The sequence below is a fragment of the Cricetulus griseus genome, assembly GCF_003668045.3.
Source record: "Cricetulus griseus strain 17A/GY chromosome 1 unlocalized genomic scaffold, alternate assembly CriGri-PICRH-1.0 chr1_1, whole genome shotgun sequence".
Lineage (NCBI taxonomy): Eukaryota > Metazoa > Chordata > Mammalia > Rodentia > Cricetidae > Cricetulus > Cricetulus griseus.
Genome location: NW_023276807.1, coordinates 59,172,045 through 59,190,790, shown reverse-complemented (window position 1 = coordinate 59,190,790; position 18,746 = coordinate 59,172,045). Strand labels below are relative to the sequence as shown.

Genomic DNA, 18,746 nt, shown 5'->3' with positions numbered 1-18,746 from the left:
TGTTAATTTGCATGTTCTCTCTCTGCCTTTTGGCTAGTTGGGATAATGGCTTGTCTATCTTGTTGATTTTCTCGAAGAACCAACTCTTTGTTACACTGATTCTTTGAATTGTTTTCTTTGTTTCCACTTTATTGATTTCTGCCCTCAGTTTGATTATTTCCTGGCATCTGCTCCTCCAAGGTGAATTTACTTCCATTTGTTCTAGAGTTTTCAGCTGTGATGTCAACTCTCTGGTGTGACTATTCTCTAGTTTCTTCATGTGAAACTTAGAGCTATGAACTTTCCTCTTAGTACTGCTTTCAAAGGGTCCCATAAGTTTGGGTATGTTGTGCCTACATTTTCATTGAATTCTAGGAAGTCTTTAATTTCTTTATTTCTTCTTTGACCCAGGAATGGTGCAATTGTGTGTTGTTCGATTTCCATGAGTTGGTAGGTTTTCTGCACTTTTTGTTTTTGATTTCTAACTTTAAAGGTGGTCTGATAAGACACAGGGGATTATTGCATTTTTTTTGTACCTATTGAGGTTTGCTATGTTGCTGAGTATGTGGTCAATTTTTGAGAAGGTTCCATGTGATGCTGAAAAGAAGGTATATTCTTTTGTGTTTGGATGGAATGTTCTATAGATGTCTGTTAATCCCAATTGTATCATAACTTCTGTTAGTTCCTTTGTCTCTTTGTTAAGTTTCTATCTGGTGGTCCTGTCCAGTGGGGTGTGAGAGTGGGGTGTTGAAGTCTCCCACTATAACTGTGTGAGGTCTTATTTGTGATTTGAGTTTTAATAATGTTTCTTTTACGAATGTTGGTGTCTTTGTATTTGGGGCATAGATGTTTAGAATTGAGACTTCTTCCTGATGGATTTTTCCTGTGATGAATATGAAATGACCTTCTTCATCTCTTTTGATTGATTTTAGTTTGAAGTCTAACTTGTTAGATACTAGGATAGCTACTCCAGCTCGTTTCTTGGGTCCATTTGATTGGAATATCTTATCCCAACCCTTTACTCTGAGGTAATGTCTGTCTTTGAATTCGAGGTGTGTTTCTTGTATGCAGCAGAAGGATGGATTCTGTCTTTGTATCCAGTCTGTTAGCCTGTGTCTTTTTATAGGCGAGTTAAGACCATTAATATTGAGGGAAATTAAGATCCATTGAGTGTTTATTCTTGTTTGCTTTTGATTTGTTGTTGGCACTGGTATTGTATGTGGATTTATCCTGCCTTTTATTTTGTGTTTTTTGTAGAGTGGGATTATCTATTGCCTATGTTTATGTGAGTGTAGTTAATTTCCTTAGGTTGGAGTTTTCCTTCCAGTACTTTCTGTAGGGCTGGATTAGTGGTTACATATTGTTTAAATCCTGTTTTGTCATGGAATATCTTGTTTTCTCCATTTATAGTGATTGAAAGCTTTGCTGGGTATAGTAGTCTGGGCTGGCATCCATGTTCTCTCAGAGTTGGTAGAATATCTATCCAGATCCTTCTGGCTTTCAGAGTTTCCATGGAGAAGTCTGGTGTAATTCTGATAGGTTTGCCTTTATATGTTACTTGGCCTTTTTCCCTTGCTGCTCTTAATATTTTTTCTTTATTCTGTATGTTTGGTGTTTTAATTATTATGTGACGAGGGGACTTTCTTTTGTGGTCCACTCTATTTGGCGTTCTGTAGGCTTCTTGTACTTTCATTGGCATGTCTTTCTTTAGGTTGGGAAAGTTTTCTTCTATGAATTTGTTGAATATGTTTTCTGCACCTTTGAGTTGGGTGTCTTCACTTTCTTCTATATCTATTATCCTTAGGTTTAGTCTTTTCACGGTGTCTCATATTTCCTGGATATTTTGTGTTATGGATTTGTTGAACTTCAGATTTTCTTTGCTTGATGTACTTATTTCCTCTAATTTATCTTCAGCATCTGAGATTCTGTCTTCCATCTTTTGTATTCTATTGGTTCCTGATTGTTTACTCATCTTTTCCACTTCCAGCATTCCCTCAGTTTGTGTTTTCTTTATTGTATTTAATTCAGTTTTCAGGTCCTGAACTGTTTCCTTCAGCTGTTTAGTTGTATTTTCTTGGCGTTTTTGGCTTTCCTTGATTTCTTGCATCTTTTGGTTCTTCTCCTCTCTTAGGTTCTCTATCATCTGCATGAAGTTGTTTTGAAGGTGGCTCTCTCCTGCTTCTTCTGTGTTGGGATGTTCATGTCTTGCTGGTGTAGAGTCCCTAGACTCTGGTGGTGTCATATTCGTTTTCCTGTTGTTGGATGTGTTCTTATATTGTCGTCTTCCCATCTCTTCTTGCAGTGGGTACAGGTGGTGTCACTTCCTTTCCTGGTGTGTATGTGTCAGGTGTTCTCTTCAAGTGGGTGCAAATGGCTCCGATACTCTGATGGGTCTCAAGTTGGGTGCAGGCAGGTCTGAGGCACTCGCTCTCCAGGTGGGCGAGAGCAGGACTGGCACATAGATGTCAGCTGACTCTGGGTTGCTTGGTCCTCAGGGGTTGAGTCGTCCTGTCTGCAGACCCTTAGGCAGGAGTTCCCAGAGTGGTCAGGCAGAAGTTAGGTCCAAGGCAGGGGCCGAAGCAGCTCACCTCTGCACTCTCTGCACTCTGTGGGGGCCGGAATAGCCCAACGATATCAGCAGGAGCCAGGGTCCCAGGGTCCCAGGGTCCTCAGGGACTGATTCAGTCTCTCAACTAAAGATGGATGAAGAGTAATTTGACTGTGGAAATGGGAGGGCACTGCTCCTTCCAAATATCTCAGGAGACTAATATGTGACTAGGAACTTCCTGTAAGTGTGTTATGTGTAGTCAATGATGTGTGGCAGCTTCATGGGGTTTTCCAAATAAACACATCATCCCCTGGGTCAGGGAGAACAATCTTGTCTCACCCATGAGGCATTCTTCACAGGGGACTGGCTGCTCCAGCACCATATGCAGATCTTTAGAGTGTGTGGGCAGGGTTTCAGTGACGTCTGATAGAGTGACAAATGATCAAGCCAACTGGTGGCTTTTTGAGAAGCAGCTTCAAAAAGCAGCACATTTTATGATCCCAAATACTTTCCCACTAAATTTGATCAACAACCTAAACTCATTAACATTACTGAAAGACAGCCGTACCACCGGAGGCCTGCTCATCGTGTGCCAGACTTTAATAGCCTGGATCTTGTGGGCATCTGTTACAGTAAGCTGGTGGGCAGCATGGTGTGAGTCTGTGTTGGCCAGTCATTTGCCTGCACGTTGCTCCCAAAATAAAGGGGACAATTCTGCACTCCCCCTTGCAGGTCCTTACAACCATAAAAATCAGTTGATGTCAGTTATATTCATTCTGCTTCTCTGATACAAACTGACCCAAATCAGTTCTTCCCTAAATGCACCAGCAGCCTTTAGCTCCCCAGGCTCCACAGAGAGTTCAGCCTGAAGTTGAATTCCTGCAGCAAATAGAATACTCATTATGCTTTGTCCTTGCTACACAAGGAACCCATCCTTCTAGGACCGGGGTGGGGTAGGGAGGTGGGCATGGCAGCTAATGACACCACCAGCATCACTACAGACACCCTGTAGTGTACTCTGCATTCCCCCTTCCAGAAAGCAGGGTCTTTTCTGGGATTGATTTGTGTGGCAACTTCATCTGGGAAGGCTAGATAGCTGTGCCCTCAGGAGGCACTAACAGTGCAGGTCACCAACTGAGCCTAAACAAGTCACCTCTCTGAGGCTGCCTCCAAATAGCCAGCAGATGACTTGCTCCCATGACAGGTAGAGCAGGCCTCGCTGGTCACAGAAGGACACAAGGCTTTTCAAGAGACTGCAGTTTGGCCAACCTTAGGAATCTAGGTCACTCATTCAGTCTTTGAGCCTGGGCTTCTCCGGACCTCACTTACATCCATATTCTTATCACTTCCCTGTTCCAAAGGCAAATGATCGGCAGATTCTAGGGGCAGGCAGCCTAAAGCTCGAAACAAGGCTTTGATAGCATTTGAGACAAATATGGAAGGATTGTGAAGTTAAAAATAATTTATTAATGAAAGTTTTAATACAATGCCTACACTAGGAAAAGTTTTCCTTGAAGTTCAACTTTCTTCCATGGTTAGACACAACCAGGAGGAAAATTAAAGTGACGTACTGATTTTAGTCTCGTCTGGCAAATAAGTTCCCAGTGCAGTATTGAATACAACTAGAAAAAGATCCAGGGCACCTAAGTACTAAGAAAGAAAACTATCAGAATTCAACTTATTTCAGGCAAAAAATAGTTCATATTTATGAGTAAAATATCAGATGTTAGAAAACATAACCCATTAAAAATGCAGTTCCATTGAACCAAGTAAGTTAATGCTATCGGGCATATTTACCCCTCATATTTGGTGTTCTCTCTGAGGTATGATTTTTCTCTCATTTCTCTTCATGATCCCAATGATAAGACTTATGATAAAAGGCAGAAAGATGAAGAAGCTCAGGATCAGCCAGCTGTCCTGATGCTTAGTGAAGTGCTTTGTCGAAAGAAATACGTCTGGAAAAGAAACACCAGAAAGGACAGGTTGATCTGAAACTTAGACCCATTTTTTCCACGTTAATCTCATGCCTGCATAATGTGATTAATAATTTAGCAAACTGCAAGCAACTATCTTGGGAAATAAGAGAAGACTTCAAAACCACATGACACGTTTTCATACTTGGGAAGGCATGGTGGGGGAATACAGGGAGGGACAACTAAGACTAAAGACATTTTTTAAAAGTCATTTGGAAATTTACTCCTATAGCAGCTTCCTAAAACATATACATACACATAGAACAACATTTTAATGTATTTATGCAATAATGGGGACAAAGCCACTGCCAAACACCAGAGGCTAACAAAAGGTCCAGTATCAGGAATGGGTCACCTCTTTTAGGATTTTTTGTCAATGATGTCTCATAGTTCCAACTACTGGAGGAGAAAGTAATCAGAAGTCTGCCCGACTGTGAACCATGAGACCACAGCAATGACTGGATTGACAAGAAACTGTGCATAGGAGCTGTGTCATAGGCCCTAGAGAAAAACCCAGCACTATTGGGATAAAAAAAAGAAAGGGCCTAAAGTTTGGTGGGAAGGAAGGCAGGGTAGATCTAGGAGAAATTAGGGAAGGGTGGTGAATATGTTCCAAATACATTGTTCAAAATTCTCAAGGAACTAAAACTGAGAAAAACTTAAATGTTTTTATTTTTCATTAAAGAGATTTTATTATTCTGTGTGGCATAGATAATATTAAGCTGACCCTTAGTCATATTCCCCCTGGATTTGGTATATCCTTTGACACTGATCAGAGAAATGGTAGATGATGGTTAACAGAGACCCACGCATGGTCAAGATGCCAATTAAAAGAGATCACAGAATAGTCAGCCATAGATGAGACAGCCACACCCCACCCCTCCCCACCAAGGCTCAAGGTCATTGCATAAGTATGGGCAGAATGATTGGCAGACCCAGTGGTGGTGGGTGACTACAAGGAAATGTCTATTTGCAGACACAACAGGACAAATATGCACTCAAGAGATTTTGACAGCATGTACAAGACCTGTGCCAACTCAAGCCAGACAAACACCTAGCATGGAGAAGGAAGGCTGCACAAAGTCCCACTCATAGCTGAGCCGCAGTTGGCAATCGGTAGCTGCTGGAGAGGGAGAGTTGGATGTCTTTCACTGTGTAAGCCCTGGTCCACTGACCATGTTCCAGTGGAAGAGCACACATCCAAGAGTATATGGCCAGCAAAAATTGTACTTCGTGGGTTACAAAAATAGAGGGGACCTGAATTGGGAAGGGGGTATGGATCCAGAAAGAGCCAAGGGAGGGTGGTTAATATGACCAAACCACAAATTATTCAAAATCTTTGAGGAACTAACAACAAATTCTAAATTAAAATTCAGTTCTGAGAATTTTCAACAACAAAATCCTTTTCATTTCAGTACCACAAATTTTCTTTTCTTCCATGTTCTCTTAGTGACATAGTTGCAGTGCAATGGATAGTATTCCAAACATTTCAGTCATTCTCATTGTCTTCTGTCCTTTCCTTTAGTCTGTAGCCATAAACTTAATATTTTCTTACTGCACTTTCCTGATTAGACGATGGTGTTGACAGAACTGGCTGAAGGGCAATAACATCCATCAAGGGGGAGGAATCTGTAGACTCATACTCTTGTTATTCCAAATATCTCCCACTATTAAAAGACGGGGTCTCTTTGGTGGATGCATCATTTAAAGATTTTATCCATTCTCTCCCCTTTACTTCCTGTCATCTGATCTTTCATCACATTCACAGGGATGTTGAAACTGTCTCACCAATTACCCATAGGCCTATAGTCTTCTCCCAATTTCATATAGGCCTATATTCTTTTTGATAAATAACTCATGCATTTTTCTGATATTATTCTGCCATGACTAGAAGCAAGAATCTAGTTTTCTGTTGTTTTTAGGCCCAATTTCACACTGAAACCCAGGCTGGCCTCAGAGCAATCTTCCTGCTCTAGTCTCAAGTGCTGGGATTTCAGGCAGGAGCTACCATGGCTGGATCCAACCACTTCTTTTTTACTATACATTTTCCATACTGGAGCTCATCTCAGACAACATGTGTCTAAAATACAATGACTTTCTGAAGTTATACACAGTGTTCTCAACTCACTTTTTATTACCCCACTAATTGCTGTTTTCACCTAATGTAAGTATAAAGTTTGGATTATAAACTCTTCATGTCCTTAAACAACTACAAACAGCATTGTTAAAAAAAAATGCCTTCACATGAATTCCACTATAGCCAAACTGCTTACTATTCAATTTCTTTTTCTCTGAGATAGTGTCTGGCTAGTTTATTCTCAACTTGACACAGATTAGAGTTATTTGGAAAAAGGAACTCTTAATTGAGACAATGCCTCCATAATGAGTTTGTACTGTATTTTCTTAATTAGTGACTCAGTCGTGGGTGGTACAACTCCAAGGCAGGTGGTCATCCTGGGCTTTATCAGAAAGCAAGATGAGCAAGCCGAGGAGAGCAAGCCAGTAAGCAGCACCCCTTCATGGTCTCTGCATCCACCCCTGCCTCCAGTTTCCTGCCCTGTTTGAGTTCCTGTCCAGACTTCTCTCAGTGACAGAATATGAGCTGAAAACTGTAAGATGAAATAAACCCTTTCTTCCACAAGTTGCTTTGGGTCATGGTGTTTCATCACAATAATAGAAACTCTAAATAGCACAGGGTCTTTCTCTTTAGGTCAGGCTAGCCTCAAACTTGTAGCAATCCTCCTGCTTCAGATTCCTGTGTTGAGATTACCGTCACGTTCCATCACACCCAGGTCTCACTATAAATTTAAGCAGATTATGCTCTTGCCCTGTGCAACCCTTGAGTCTCATATAAAAATTTGTACAGCATATTTGAACTTCTTGTTTCCTGTGTCAGCTATTAATTTATAACCGTGTTTTAGTCACTGTTATTTTCAAATACTTGATATATGAAACAATTTATTCATTGTTTATTTATATGTCTACTTCAGACCAATATAGCTAACACCATTGTTTATCAGGTAATATACCTCCACTTATGAAACTTCTATGTTATTGATTATGAATACTTTCTGAAACATGGATCTCAATATTATTCCTTCTGCAGGTACCTGATGACATGCTTATGGAGGGAATATATGAAGGAATGAATGATTGAACTAGTGAGTAGTTTATAACATAGCTTTTATTTGCTATAGAAACAAAGGAAAATATGAGGATGTATTCAGAATGGGACTTACCATTAGGAATACATTTATATTTTGCTGTTAATTTTTCTCAGTTTCAGTTAGAATGAACAATGTATTCCAGAGTTGCTTCTCAATAGTTTTCTGTTTTAATAATATGAAATGTGAGCCCTGCGTATAGTTCTCATTATTCTATATATGATTTTTAAATTTTTACTTAATGACATTCCTTGAAACTTAACAGTACAATTCTATTTTAATTGACTTCACTAAGTTGGTTAGAGTTGACTCCTTCTGATAAAATTCATTGCAAATATGGCATTAAGTTAATTTATTTGTAACTGGGCTGGGAAAGATACAACAAAGATGCCCTTCTGTAATTAAGACCACAATAAACAACACACTACTTGCTTTGGAGGGTTACTTGTACTGACCAGATCTGCGAGCATTTCCATCGTCGATGCTGCCCCCTGGTGATCCAATCTGTAATTTACAGTCCGGAGGCCTGTAGTCAGGAAAGCATTGGCAATTACCAAAGTTATTACATATCTAAAACAGAAAAACATGCAGTCATTTTGAATCATCTTAGTAGGTAAGTCTGATATAAACTGACTGAAATATGTAGAATATTTTTAAGGTTTTTGTAGTCACACAGTGTGAAAAATGGGTTAAAAAATTAAAACTTTGGTGGCATAATTAAAGGACAAAATCACAATGGGAAAATATAATCTAATTCTTATTGTCTATTTTTAATAAGTGTTTTTCTTCTCCAATAATCTTCTAAAAATGAGATACAATAAAGTTATGGCCCGCCAGTCTGTGCTTTCTATTGCTGTGATAAACACCATGGCCAACATCAGCTGAGGAAGGAGAGAGTTTGTTCTAGCTTACACTTGTAGCTAGTAGTTCAGCAGGAGCTCAAGGCTGGAACCTAGAGGTAGAAACTGTAGCAGAGGCCACTGCTAATTGGCTTGTTCCCATGGCTTCCTCAGTTACCTGTTATACAACCCAGGACCACCTGGCCAGGGGATGGCACCAACCACAGTGGACCCCCCACATCAATCATTAGGCAGGAAAATGCACCACTGAATTGCCTATAGGATGATCTGATGGAGGGGTTTTCTCCATTCAGGTTCCCTTTTCCCAGTTGACTCAAGGAGTTGACAAATAAACCAACCAAACAACAACAAAACAGAACAACAAAACAAAAAACAACAACAAATTGACCAGCCCATGATGTTTATGTTCCCATAGATGAATAATTTTCACAAATATTGTCTTTTTAAAGATTTTTATTGTTTTTAAAAATATTTTTAAAAATATTTTTATTGTGTGTGAGTGTGTGCACATGAACATTGGTGCCCATGTAGACCAGAGGTATCAGATTCCCTCTCCTAGAACTTGAGTTGTGAGTCACTCAACATGGTGGAAGAACTGAACTCAGGTCCTCTGCAAGAGTCTCAAGCCTTCCCTGCTGAGTCATCTCTCCAGCCTCTAAATATTATCTTTACAAAAAGATTTAATTTTAAAGTATTTTTATTGTGACAAAATCCTAGTCATACTTTAAAAGGAGGTTTTTGCTTTGTGTTTTTAGTTTTTTATATATTTTTTTATTTATTTTACATTCCAACCACAGTTCCCTCCCTTCCCTCCTCCACTTTACTCCCACCTCCTGTCAGTGTTTTTAGTTTATTCTTCTTATCCCTGTATTCTTAGTAACCTTGAGAAAGTCAGCTAAAGCAAACCAATACTAAAAGTTCTACATTTGTATTCTATACCCTTTTCTGAGGGGAAAGCATTACAGACCATACATTTAGCTGGTATTTGTCATAGAAAAGATAAACAAAATCCACAATCTTGGATAGTAGTTGTCAACATTTCTAATGTCCAGAAAAAGAAGATATTGGAAGAGCAATCCTGTGAGATTCTGAGTAGAATAAAATGAAGAAAGACAGTGTTCACTGAGAAAGTCAGAGTCCACTAAGGAAGTCAGAGTCCGCTGAGGAAGTCAGAGGTCCAAAGGAAGCCACAGTCTACTGAGGAAGCCAGAGTCCTCTTCTCTCCCAGGAGGACTGAAAGGAACAGGCAAGGTAAGAGACTTCCAGGATTTGGGGGAAGAAAGCTAATACCCCTTTAAAAAATAAACAGATGATTTATTTGGAAATTAAAATCTGTCTCTCCCTCTAAAAATGCATCTCTCAAAATATATTTTTCTATCTAGATTTTTAACAAGTTGGTATTAAAAAATCCCACCTCTCTCAAAAAAGGCGACAGTTCTCATGACAGAACCTTTGTTCTGAAATAGAAAATATTATTTCCCTTGTGATAATATGACTCTTAGGAAATGAACTTAACATAATGCATAGGACCCCTTACGATATATGTGACCTCAAGGTCCCCAAAAGCCAAACAAAACATAGAATGTAGAGGCCAAGGTTATGAAGAACATGCAAAAATATATTAAGTTCAAGACACAGATGCACATGAAGAGAGAAAGCTTCTATTTGAGTTTGTGGCATAAAACAATAAAGTTTAAGAACAGATGTCTATTAAAAAATTAACTTGTTTCCAAGGGTTATAGTTCATAATTACCTTTATATAAGGTACAGAAAAAGAAGGAATTAAAAATTACTCAATCTAAAGTAAAAGGAAATGAATAAAGGGAAATGAATAAAGTAGTAAATAGTTTATGATATATGTAACAACAATTCCACTAAAATGCAAAGAGGGTCATAGTTAATTAAAAGTTAAAAATCAAGAAATAGACTAATAGTTCTACTGGCAAATGCAACCAAAAGTGCCTCAGGAAGAGACACACCAGAAACCAAAGTAAGAAAAACCCATGGAAGTGCATGTTCTAATTCCCTTTTTGTTGCTGTGATAAAAACACGCTGGCAAGTTGTCCATGAGACTCTCAAAACCGTCACTGTTGTCCTTGGTTGCTCGCCAGAGGTGGGTGGTAAGTAATGGCTGCTAATGTGACTGTTTCTGGCCATGAGAGTCACACTTGTCACCCAACCCTTGGGAGGGTATGGCAGGAGGATCATGTACTTGTGGTCAGTCTCAGCTACACATGCAGCTCAAGGCCAGGCTGGGCTACAGTGAACCCTGTCTCAAACAAACAAACAAACAAACAAACAAACAAACAAACACTCAGTCTCTAGCCATCAGTATAAACCTATGGGTAATAAAAGGTTAATAAATAAAATTTATGAAAAATTACATGTTCAAAAATTGATGATCTGGGAGAAATGGCCTAGTTCCCTAAGAGAAAAATATCCACGAGAATGCACGAGAACAGAAATACACAATATGAATTCTATATCGGGTAATAAAATTACATCAATGTTTACTTTCAAAATAGAAATCACTAACCCCAGATTTATTCTTTCATTAATTAGACCTAGTGTTTAAGAGAAAAGTTCCATCAATGGATGTATAATTTATATAAAAAAAAGGGCGGGTGTATCCTTCCTGATTCATCCTATCAGGCTAGCATTACTAGAGTCCCAGGTCAGATACCATGTAACACAAAAGAAAAGCTTCAGGCCAATATTACTGCAAACATAGTAGCGAAATCTCCCAAAATACTGGTAAAATTAAATTCAACAGTTCACATTCAAATAACATTTAATGATGGTATTTAGACAGGTTTTAAGCTAAAAACAAATTCATATAATCCATTATATCCATGAACTGAGTAAGAAAAAGTGCATGTGATTGTATGAATAAAAGGAAATGATTTGATAGATACAGTACCATATAAAATAGTTACTCTTAGGAAATCTAGACTGAACAGTAAATTACTTATTAAAAAAAATCTATAAAAATGAAGCAAACATAATACACCCTATTATGGGTGGAAAGCCAGCAGCTAAGTATGGTAGAGCATATCCCTTCCGTTTCCTTACAGCACTGTAATGGAAACTATAGGAAAGGCAGAAAGACACTTGATTTTCTCATTCTAATTTACGACACAAAGTCATGAGCTTCAAGAGCAGCGTAGCCATCTGTTCTCCAAAGCAGACTGGAATCGCTCCAGCTGCCTGCAAGGACCACTGAAGCTGAGTGACTTACCCCATTCCCTTTGCACTTCTTAGTGGCGTTGCAGTCATTTCCCATTAAATTAACTTCTTTGCAGGTTCTGTTTACACAATACTAAAATTAAACAGAATATTTCACAGTCACAAATGTCATGTAAACTGAAAAAAAAAATCCACAATCTGTTACCTGTACATAAAAGATGCCCAAGACCTGCTTATCCATTTTTCTTTGATTTTTAACACAAAGCTTCTGTCTTTCTAACACAGTCCCATCAACAGCAATGTTATCAAAGTAGGAGGAGCCTGTCTGCTCAGAGCTTGATGGGGACCATGTGTGGTCTGAATTTTGATCCCTACAGTTTGAGCTGACTGAAATCTGCCCTGCATTTCCTACAGTAGTGATGTTTGCTATGGATGATTGTATTTGTTGTGAATAATTGTCCCCTTAAGGCTGGAGAATAATGTTTCTTATGTCTCAAATACAATTCATAAATTGTTTTGAATCTTTTTGGTGGCATATATCAGAAATATAGGGTGAGAGAAATAGTTTAACTTTGTTTCCTTGGCTGCTGTCAAACCCTGTCATGTCAAAGTTGAAATCAAATGGTAATTAGTAATCTGGGTATATAATTATTTTGGCCTCATCTACCTTTTTCTATTTTACTTGACTTTGTAGCTTACTTATTTCAATTATTTATATGAGGTATAATTAAGTAATTCACAATATGAATATGTCAAATGTGGAAGAAAATGACCTCTCAGTAATTATTTATTCAAAATTAATATTCAACCAATAAACAAATCATAAATTGTATAAACTAGCCTTCCTTTGATCCTTACTTTCAATATTCAGTGTAATAATAAGTATTCCAGCTGGAGCAATTTAGATACTAAAAATAAATAAAACATATTCAAATCATAAAAGTAGTAGTAAAATTATTTTCTTATAGATGACATGATCACATATGTAGGTGATTCCCGATGTACATAGACAGATTACACAGACATGCCCATGCCAACACATACAGACTGACGGGCCTCAGACAGATGGCTGTGTAATCACACACAGACTTGTAGAGACCACATATATATATTCAAATACATACAGGCTGATACACACAGATGGCTGTACAAACACTCACAGGCTGATTTGCTGTACAGAAATGTCCAAAAAACCAGACTGACTGACAGACTGCAAACTAACAGCCAGGCAAACACACACAGGCTGCCGCACTGACCACGGACTCATCAACTAACATGTATAGTCTTACATGCTACACACTGATGCATTTGCAAACAGACACCAACTTACAGACTGCACATGGATGTCATACAAGCACACAAAGATGTCCATGATGACACAGTGACCTACTATACACAGATGAATGTGCAAACACACAAACTGACAAACTACACACTGATGTTTGCATAAACAAACAAACATACTACACACAGACGAGCATGGACACACACAGGGAGTGACAAACTACACACACATGCCTGTGCAAACACACAGACTTACAGATTACATAGAGATGCGCAGGCAAACACACACACAAGCTTAATGCATCAGGGAATTCAGCAGAGTTTCAGAATAACATATTAACTTGAAAAATATCAGTTACATTTCTACCAATTGGCAATGGGCAATCCAATAAAGACATAAATTTTTGTCTTTATAATAATACAATATTTACACCGCCTGCCCTCGTTTTCTCGGGTGCCCCGCCCGCTGCCCGCAGTCCTCCGTAGCTTCTCTCCTGAGTCCCCTGTCTTCTGCAGAACTGCCAGTCCTTGCAGACAGACTTCCTCAGACCGATGAGGCCAGACTTGGAGTCATTGCTTTGAGCCTTGCGTCTGAGTTGTTCCAGGTACTTTGTACAACCACTGTCACAGAAGCTGTGTGTTTTCCAGGACCTTTGTAAGGGATGGCTGCCATCAGAAAGAAACTGGTGATTGTGGTGATGGAGCTTGTGGTAAGACATGCTTGCTCATAGTCTTCAGCAAGGACCAATTCCCAGAGGTTTATGTGCCCACGGTGTTTGAAAACTATGTGGCAGATATGGAAGTGGATGGAAAGCCGGTAGAGTTGGCTGGACAGGAAAATTATGATTGCCTGAGGCCTCTCTCCTATCCAGACACTGATGTTATACTGATGTGTTTCTCCATTGACAGCCCTGATAGTTTAGAAAACACCCCGGAAAAATGGACTCCAAAAGTCAAACATTTCTGTTTCAATGTGCCATCATCCTGGTTGGGAACAAGAAGGATCTTCGGAATGATGAGCACACAAAACAGGAGTTAGCCAAAATGAAACAGGAGCTGGTAAAACCTGAAGAAGGCAGAGATACGGCAAGCAGGATTGGCGCTTTTGGGTACATGGAGTGTTTAGCAAACACCTAAGATAGAGTGAGAGAGATTTTTGAAATGGCCACGAGAGCTTCTCTGCAAGCCAGACGTGGGAAGAAAAAAATCTGAGTGCCTCATTTTGTGAAGCCTTGTGCAAGCACAGCCCTCATGCGGTTAATTTTGAAGTGCTGTTTATTAATCTTAGTGTATGATTACTGGCCTTTTCATTTATCTATAATTTACCTAAGATTACAAATCAGAAGTCATCTTGCTACCAGTATTTAGAAGCCAACCATGATTATTAATGATGTCCAACCTGTCTGACCAGCCAGGGTCTTTCTGACACTGCTCTAACAGCTCTCTCTGCACTCCACCTGACACTAGGTGCTAACTCAAAGAATTTCTTAACTTCTTGCTTCTTTCTAGAAAGAGAAACATTTGGTAACTTTTGTGAATTAGGCCGTAACTGCTTTATAACTAACATGTCCTGTCTCTCATCTGTAGGCTGCAGGGAACTCTGGTGAGTCACTACTTCAGAGCTTTACTCCTTAACAGATTACATTGGCAGAACTCTGGAGAAGGCATCCAAGGTTTTGAGAACTTGCTCAGCCAGAAAGAACCAAGTCCACACAGGTGTGGGAGAGTTGCAGTTCTGTAGTCTCATGTTAGTTACCTTAGAGTTATTGTGTAATTTGTGTCACTTAATTATGTTAACCAAAATAAATATATCTACCCCAGACTAGATGTAGTATTTTTTGTATAACTGGATTTCCTGCTACTGATATTTGTCATTCCCACAGAAAGTGTATTGTTTTTTGTTTGTTTTTGTTTTTTAAGAAAGTGCATTCAGAAATAAAGTCAGATGGAAAATTAAAAAAATAATACAGTATTTACTTAGAAATACTTAGCCAAGAAGGAAGAAAGAGACAGGTTCAGGCCCTAGACTTGAAAGCTGTGCCCCTGCCAAGCAGAGTCACCTGTGTCCCTGCCCAGGAGCAAGTCATTACCTCCTACAAACCAACAACTATCACTTTTAGGGACTTTTTTTTGTCAAATTCCTCATTCACAAGGTAATCATGCTTGGCACTTGTGGAAGTTCATCTGTTCCTACTTATATGATGAGAAAAGCTGCCATGCTGTCCTGGCAGCCATGGAGTTGGAGCACACTGCCTGGGGTGGGTTAGGTCCCAGTGCTTGGAGCTCCTACCTCACAGTCTTGTGTGGAACTCTGATCAAAGTCTCTGCGGCTACTGTCCTATCGGAAGGTCTGATCTGGAAGATACACTTTCTTTAATGGCTTGCTCATCTATTTAGGGGTGGACTCCTCTTCCTCCCTGGTCATATGAGTAGGGGCTGTGTATATCCTCTCAGGCTCAGAACTGTGGGTTTCTCCATGGCTGTGGCTCATGTCACCAAAATATTCTAAGACGAGAGAAACCATGCACCACTCTTCCCTAATCTGATATTCCAAACCTTCTCTCTATTCTATTTGTGAGAAGCAAGCTCTTAGATGTAGTTCATGAGGAAGTTGACCGCACAAGGCAGCCAACCCCAGGAACTGGGTTCCTCAACATGGGTAAGCTTCTCCAGGGTTCAGGAACCAATGATCTTAGAGTTAAGAGTTGGCTCTGCAATCTCCAAGTAAATGCTGAAGGCCACAGTACCGTAGTTAAAGGGTTTATAATTGCTACTTTTAACCTCAAAGGGCTATTAGTGTGTTTACAAAGCTGGGTCTCCTCATCCTCTAGACTGATAAACTGAACTTTAGTTCTCTCTTTGTATAATGACTTTGTGAAAATAATTTGCATAAATGTGTACACTTGCATGTGTAGATATGCTACACATCTACATATGTAGATATGTAGAGCTTGTCTCTGTGTAGTAGCCATTAGCCATGATTTCCCAGTACAGCTTTGGCTCTTCCAAACATGTCACACTTCCAGTCTGATCAGATTCATAACACATGATTTAATGAAAATGAATATGGCTTTCAGTGAACCAAGGTGAAATCAGACCTCAGAATTTTACTATTGGAGATTATTAAGTCTAAAAGTAATAGCCCTTAAGGGCTAGTAGACTCCTGGTAAAAACACATACTTTTTAGCTGGGCAGTGGTGGTGCACGCCTCTAATCCCAGCACTCAGGAGACAGAGGCAGGTGGATCTCTGAGTTCGAGGCCAGCCAGATCTACAGACTGAGTTCCAGGACAGCCAGGGCTACACAGTGAAACTATGGCTTGAAAGCAAACAAGTACAGACAAATAAACAAACAAAGACCAAACCCACATTTTTCTTTTCCACAAAGGCAACGTGACATGCTAACTAAGGCTTACTTGACACCATATAGGAAGCATCAGGTACAAATTGTGATAGCTATCATGGAACATGGTATGTGGTAATTAATGTAAATTAACATAGCTAAATATAATCCCCAGTCTGTTACCATTTGTGGTCCACACACAGTGCCATCAGCCACATAGGCATAATCTCTCCCATCTGATCTCATAGACAACCCAGGAGGAATGGACAGACACACACTGTCATGGACATATGAATATAAAACGGACCGGACTGTGCTTTTGTAATTCTTGTGTGGCTGTAAACAAGCTAATTTTCCACAGAGAACATCCCTGGAAATGGAAAAGAAAAATTCTTTATCACTTTACTTTTCAGTGATCCCAGCTTCCAATTAAGTGTTTCATAGATAGTGGGATAAATGTTAAAGACATAAAACCAGAAAAATAACAAAATAGCAATTTTGTTTTATGATGCTATAAGATTTTTAAAAACTAGCCAGGCATTGGTGGTGCACACGTTTAACCTAGCACTTGGGAGGCAGAGGCAAGCAGATCTCTGTGAGTTCGAGGCCAGCCTGATCTACAGAGTGAGTGCCAGTATAGGCTCCAAAGCTTCACAGAGAAACCCTGTGTCGAAAAACAAAACAAAACAAAACAAAAAAAGCATAAACAGCAGGACTGGAGAGATGGTTCAGAGGTTAAGAGCACTGACTGCTCTTCCAGAGGTCCTGAGTTCAATTCCCAGCAACCACATGGTGGCTTACAACCATCTACAATTCAACCAGGTGCCCTCTTCTGACCTGTAAGTAGAACAGTATATGTAATAAATAAATAATTTTTTTTAAAAAAAGATAAATGCAAACAAATTAATTAGCACAGTGGCAGAACTGGAATGTATCTACTGAATTCACAGGTGTACACATGACTTTATTTTCTATTACCTGCCTCTGTAGTCACTTAGACTGACTTTTATACAGTTTGGTCAGTCTGGATCTGTCATCCAAAGTTTCCCAATGGTGGTAACCACTTACTCTTTCAGCATTTTTGATTATATACCATTATCTTATGATATATATTATAATACCACATGGAATTTCCCAATACATTCAATTTGTTACTCAAATCCATGTGTACATAAATGACCTCATGTGTACATGTCCATGGAGGCCAGAGGTCAGTGAGGGGTGTCAGTCTTCAAGTGCTATTCAACTTTACTTTTTGTTTCTCACTGTCCTCAGGTTCACCAAGTAAACAATGCTAGTGGGCTAGTGAGTCCCTGGGATCTGTCTTTCTCTATGTCCCCAGCACTGAGATCATAATGCCTACCACCCATCTTGGCTTGCCTCCCATGTGGGTCCAAACTCAGGCAAACACTTTACTGACTAAGCTGGAATTGCCCCCTCCCCTCGGTGAATTTTTTGGAGCCAAGTGAACTTCCGGCAGCACTTGTTCCAAGGCAACCACTCTCATTATTGGACCCAGCTTTATGCTATAATAAACCTCATTACTGTAGTCCAAGTTCAGCCATGGAGACATGCTCTTTAGTTTTGCATACCAGTCATTTGGAAACAACAAACAAGGTGGAAATTTCTTTCCTCAACAATCATATGTTGTAATAAAACAAAATATCTGCTTTAGGATACCTGCAATGATAGATAGACCTGACCCAATTTTAATTTTTCTGGAAGTTGGGAAGCTCCTCTTAATAAATATCACCCCATTCCTCATTCAGTTGAGTTCTGAGGATGGCAACAGGAAAATCGTGAGAAGAGAAAACTCTGAATTGCTATGAGATGACACATGTGTGCACATGTGTGTGGCATGTGCACACACGTGTGTGATCATGCACCCATTTGAGGATATTTTCCTATCATGCAATCGATAGTTGGTTTTGTTTAGCCTACGTGCCTTGACAAGCAACATGACTCAGAAAACCAATCACACTCCATATACGTACTTTTGTCCACAAGGAAATGGGTATGGATTTTTAAAACCACAGTTTGCCAGCTTTTCACGTGGTGAATTAACCTTTTCAAAACAGGCATAGGAAGCGCCTTGAGAACCTAAAATGGGAAACATGTCCTTTAGTTTATTATCCTTAATCCAAATTACATGCTCTTTAGTAATGGGCTAATAAAACTGTCATTTCAAATAGGCATGCATTTTTCATGCTTTGTTTGATTTTCATGGGCAGCCTGCCAATTTCATAACACAAAACAAAAGGGATTGTAGCCATTGCAAGAAATTACATTGATCCATTTACGGATTTCTTTTTTGTTTTTAAACATGGTGCACTATATATCTCAGACTGGTGCTGGCCTTGAAAATCTCCTGCCTCAACCTCCTAAGGATTGGAATTATATGTATAACCAT

At 39.4% G+C, this 18,746-nt stretch overlaps 1 protein-coding gene and 1 pseudogene across 1 annotated transcript in view; one reads left to right on the top strand and one right to left on the bottom strand.

Moving 5' to 3' along the window:
- Positions 1-4,327: 4,327 nt before the first annotated feature.
- Adam18 (ADAM metallopeptidase domain 18) overlaps positions 4,328-18,746 on the bottom strand; it is a 48,209-nt gene continuing 33,790 nt past the window's right edge. The window contains exons 15-19 of the mRNA XM_027395313.2: positions 18,331-18,436; positions 16,520-16,706; positions 11,763-11,843; positions 8,120-8,234; positions 4,328-4,482 (exon numbers count right to left, since the gene is read on the bottom strand). Coding sequence (XP_027251114.1) covers positions 4,328-4,482; positions 8,120-8,234; positions 11,763-11,843; positions 16,520-16,706; positions 18,331-18,436 — 644 coding nt within the window. The remainder of the gene's footprint in view (positions 4,483-8,119; positions 8,235-11,762; positions 11,844-16,519; positions 16,707-18,330; positions 18,437-18,746) is intronic.
- On the top strand, positions 13,650-14,357 carry LOC100757217 (annotated as a pseudogene).